This window comes from Antrostomus carolinensis, unplaced genomic scaffold (assembly GCF_000700745.2).
Source record: "Antrostomus carolinensis isolate BGI_N321 unplaced genomic scaffold, ASM70074v2 scaffold9111, whole genome shotgun sequence".
Lineage (NCBI taxonomy): Eukaryota > Metazoa > Chordata > Aves > Caprimulgiformes > Caprimulgidae > Antrostomus > Antrostomus carolinensis.
The window spans coordinates 1-3,661 of NW_010296326.1; the positions used below are offsets into that span (position 1 = coordinate 1).

At 53.9% G+C, this 3,661-nt stretch overlaps 1 protein-coding gene across 1 annotated transcript in view; it reads left to right on the forward strand.

Moving 5' to 3' along the window:
• The first annotated feature begins 2,131 nt into the window (after window positions 1-2,131).
• LOC104532910 (glycogen phosphorylase B) overlaps window positions 2,132-3,661 on the forward strand; it is a 16,008-nt gene continuing 14,478 nt past the window's right edge. Inside the window, exon 1 of the mRNA XM_029087534.1 lies at window positions 2,132-2,233. Coding sequence (XP_028943367.1) covers window positions 2,162-2,233 — 72 coding nt within the window. The 5' untranslated portion in view covers window positions 2,132-2,161. The remainder of the gene's footprint in view (window positions 2,234-3,661) is intronic.

A 3,661-nucleotide genomic window follows, 5' to 3' on the forward strand; every position in this document is an offset into this window, starting at 1 on the left:
GCCGTGTCCCTGTGGGCATCGCCATGGCCATGTCCCTTGTGCACCTAACCATGGCTGTGTCCCCATGGGCCTTGCCCCACCCATGTCCCTTGCACACATCTTGCATGGCTGTGACCCTGTGGGCATCACCACGGCCATGTCCCTCATGCAGTTTGCCATGGCTGTGTCCACACAAGCTTCTTGGCAGCCCTGTCTCAATGAGCCTTGCTGCAGCCTTGTCCCCCCTTGGGCAACCCCACCACTGTGACCCCCTGCATCTCGTTGCAGCCATGTCCCCTGTGATCCTGCTGTGAGTGTGTCTTTACATGGGCCTTGCTGCTGCCAGCTCCTCTACACACTTCACTGTGGCCATGTCTTGCACTCACACCACCATGGCGGTGTCCCCTGTGGGCATCGTCACCTCCACATCTTGGCATATGCCTCGGCACAGCCCTGTCCTGGCTTCACTCCTGCAGAGCCCACAGGCAGCTTGGCTTGGGGGCTGGAGAGGAGTTTCTTGCCTTGTACAAACCAGACAAGCTCTCCCAGGTCACCAAAGGCTGGGGAGTTGGTGGTTCCCAGGGGACTCGGCTTGCTTCCTCCTCTCCCCCCAACTTGTCAAGTCAGGACGGTGATGCTGGAGATGTCGGGTGCTGTGGGACATTATTCAGCCTTAATCCTTTTGAATTAAGACCTGATCCAGCACTTAACTGGAGAGCCCCAGCGGGCAGGTGTGTCTGAGGAAAGGCACATACCTTCCCGGCGTGCAGGCAGCTGCCTCCCCAGGTCAGCTCTTTCCTCGAGGTTATGAATATTGCCTTGGCACAAGGAACAAACTGCGCTTTCACGCCGGTCCCGTTGCATGTGCACTGGGAGTTACACAGGTGTGTGGAGCTCTCCCTGTTATCCTCACAAATGTGCTCGGATCCCTATCGCTGCGCTGACAGAAGGGACTGTACAGATGGAGTGAGTGGGTTTGTTCACTGTCCTGTGCGCTTAGATTTTCACTAGAAACATGTCCCTGCGGGAAACAGAAAGGAGCAGAGTATTTATGCACCTGTGGGATGTTTTCAGTGTTTCCAATGGACCCTTTCAGACTCCCAGCAGAGGTGGCAGAGCGGGTAATCCCGCTGCTTAGCGGGGAAAGGTCCCGGCTACGAAGGAAAGCAATTCCAGGGGAAACACGATTTAAAGTCAGACTATTCACACAGAATCACACAGAATCACAGAATGTCAGGGATTAGAAAGGACCTCAAAAGATCATCTAGTCCAATCACCCTGCTGGAGCAGAAACCTAAATGAGATCACACAGGAAGGCGTCCAGGCGAGTTTTGAATGTCTCCAGAGAAGGAGACTCCACAACCTCCCTGGGCAGCCTGTCCCAGTGCTCTATTGCTTTGTTAAAAATTCCTGTTTATTTATAAAAATATCTCCAGCGATAAATCTGAGGGAGGGCAAAAGTTTGCAGAGCCGGCTTCTCATCCTGCAAACATCCTTTCATTAGCAGTCGAGGCACAGGCACAGCTCCTCTGAAACTTGGAAGGTCACCGCAGAGCAGCCTGTCTTGCACAGTCGTGCTGGGAGCCCGGCCACCCGTGGGACGGTGTGTTTGTTCCACAGGGTGAAACGCGTGCGTGAAACTCGGCGCGGGGAGGAGAGGAGGACGTGTGTGATGGGAGCACTGGAAAATCACTGGTGGGAAGGGAACTAGCCCTGAGCCCGGCCGGCGTGTGCGGGGCGAGGGGCTTGTCCCGGCTTTCAGCAGGTTCTGGATCAGCTTCAGCTCAGCATGGGAAAACTTTTAAAAGCCCAGTGTAAGCATCACCTCAGCTGAGCTTGACGGTGTATAAATATACAACTCAGCATCCTAGATAGCTCTTGCCCTGAGTTAATTAGGGAAACACTTAACAGGCAACGAGATTTTTCTATAGAAGGCTGTTGGCAGGGAGACGTGCGGCAGAGGGTTGGCTAGCGTCCCGCACGAGGTCCTTCTGACAAACAAGCTGTGGTGCGTGGTGTTCAGGAGCAGGCGCCAAGAGCCTGTTTGGGAAGACATCCCTACTCTGGAAAGCACTTGGGTCTGCTCTTAATTTTAAGCTACTTTGGTGATAAGTGCTGTGCTGTGTGTAAGTGTCTTGCTTCGTCTCCCCAGCGCATTTACTACCTGTCCCTGGAGTTCTACATGGGCCGCACTCTGCAGAACACCATGGTGAACCTGGGCCTGCAGAACGCTTGTGACGAAGCCATTTACCAGGTGAAGTCTGGGGGATACTGGGGTCTCCCTGAGGAACTGGCCAGACTTTTCCATGCAGAGGGCTGGGTATCTTTATTTTTCAGGGCTTCCTCCTAAGGATGTGTTATTTTGAGTAAAGGAAGTGAGGCTTGGCTCTCTGTTAGCGTTTTTCATCCACTAGAGAAGACCATAGTGGGACCTTGGGGTTCCTTGAGGGTATGGAGTTGGAGTATGATCTTCTCAAACCACTGTTTTCCTGCAGCAGCTGGGAAAATCTAGAAGAGTATCCAGAAAGCAACACCCAGTATCCCAAAAGACTCAGGAGTCCCAGGCTGCAAATAGCTTTCCATTACAAGGAGAGATGATGGCTCATCATGGGAGTTGTAGTCTAATGGGGGAGGCTGGGCCAGAAGGGGAAACTGGAGCACTGAAACAGCAAATTGCAGCTTGTACATGCAGGTACACAACGCACCGCAGCAGCGCTGCCAGGTAAATCACTGGGAAGGAAGAAAGGGGGGAAGTCGTTTGCTTGAATTAAAATGTCACCAGATGAGTTCAAACTGGCAAAAACACAGCCGAGTACCACCAAGGCAATGCGAGGCCATGGTTACTTAGGCTTGCAGCCATCTCTGCAGCAGGACAGTGACCTTTATGAGAGAGTATGAGTTTTTGGGCTTTCTCACCCAACAGCTTTATTTTCCACCTCCCTCCTCTTCATCCCTGCCCCACCAGATTGATCCACGTCACACATTCTAGCAGAAGTTGGGCACTGGAACTGTCTCTCAAAATAAGGTGCTACAATTGCTGAGGAAACATCGTGGAGAGCACTTTCCCTGCCAAGGGATGGGGAGGGATTTCCAGGGAGGGACCTGACACGTTTCCTCTCTGCAGTACCGTGTCCCAGAGGGCAGGCTGGATTTTTTCAGGGCAGATCCTCAAGTCCCTTTGCAAGGCATTTTCCATGTGCTGATTTGGCCTGACACACGAGCAGAGGCTTCCCTCACCGTAGCCTCTGACGTGTGGAGCTCGTCATGGCCAGTGGCCAGCTTGGATGGGAGGTCTCATATCCAGCATGGCTCTGTCCCTGAGAGAATTTGCCTCAATTTTTGTGACTCTGTCACACTGTGTGTGAAGCTTTCCCGGCTTGTGGTTGCAGACCGCTGAAGTGCTGGGAGAGCAGTTTGGGGAGCAGCCATGGTGTCAGCCTGACTTCCCCCTGGCACCGAGGTGCGATACTGCTGCCCTTCGAGAGGCAGCGTCTCTGGACTCCTGGAGAGTCCTTGCTGCTGGCACACTTAGCCTTCATCCGGCAGCAGCCCCTGGGCCGGAGAACAAATGGCCTGAGAGATGCAGCAGAGGAGACAACTGCTTCCAGCCATGGACTGCAGCCAAGGAGCTCGGCGGCAGGCTGGGCAGGGAGGCACAGAGCGTAACGGCGAGCGCTGCAGC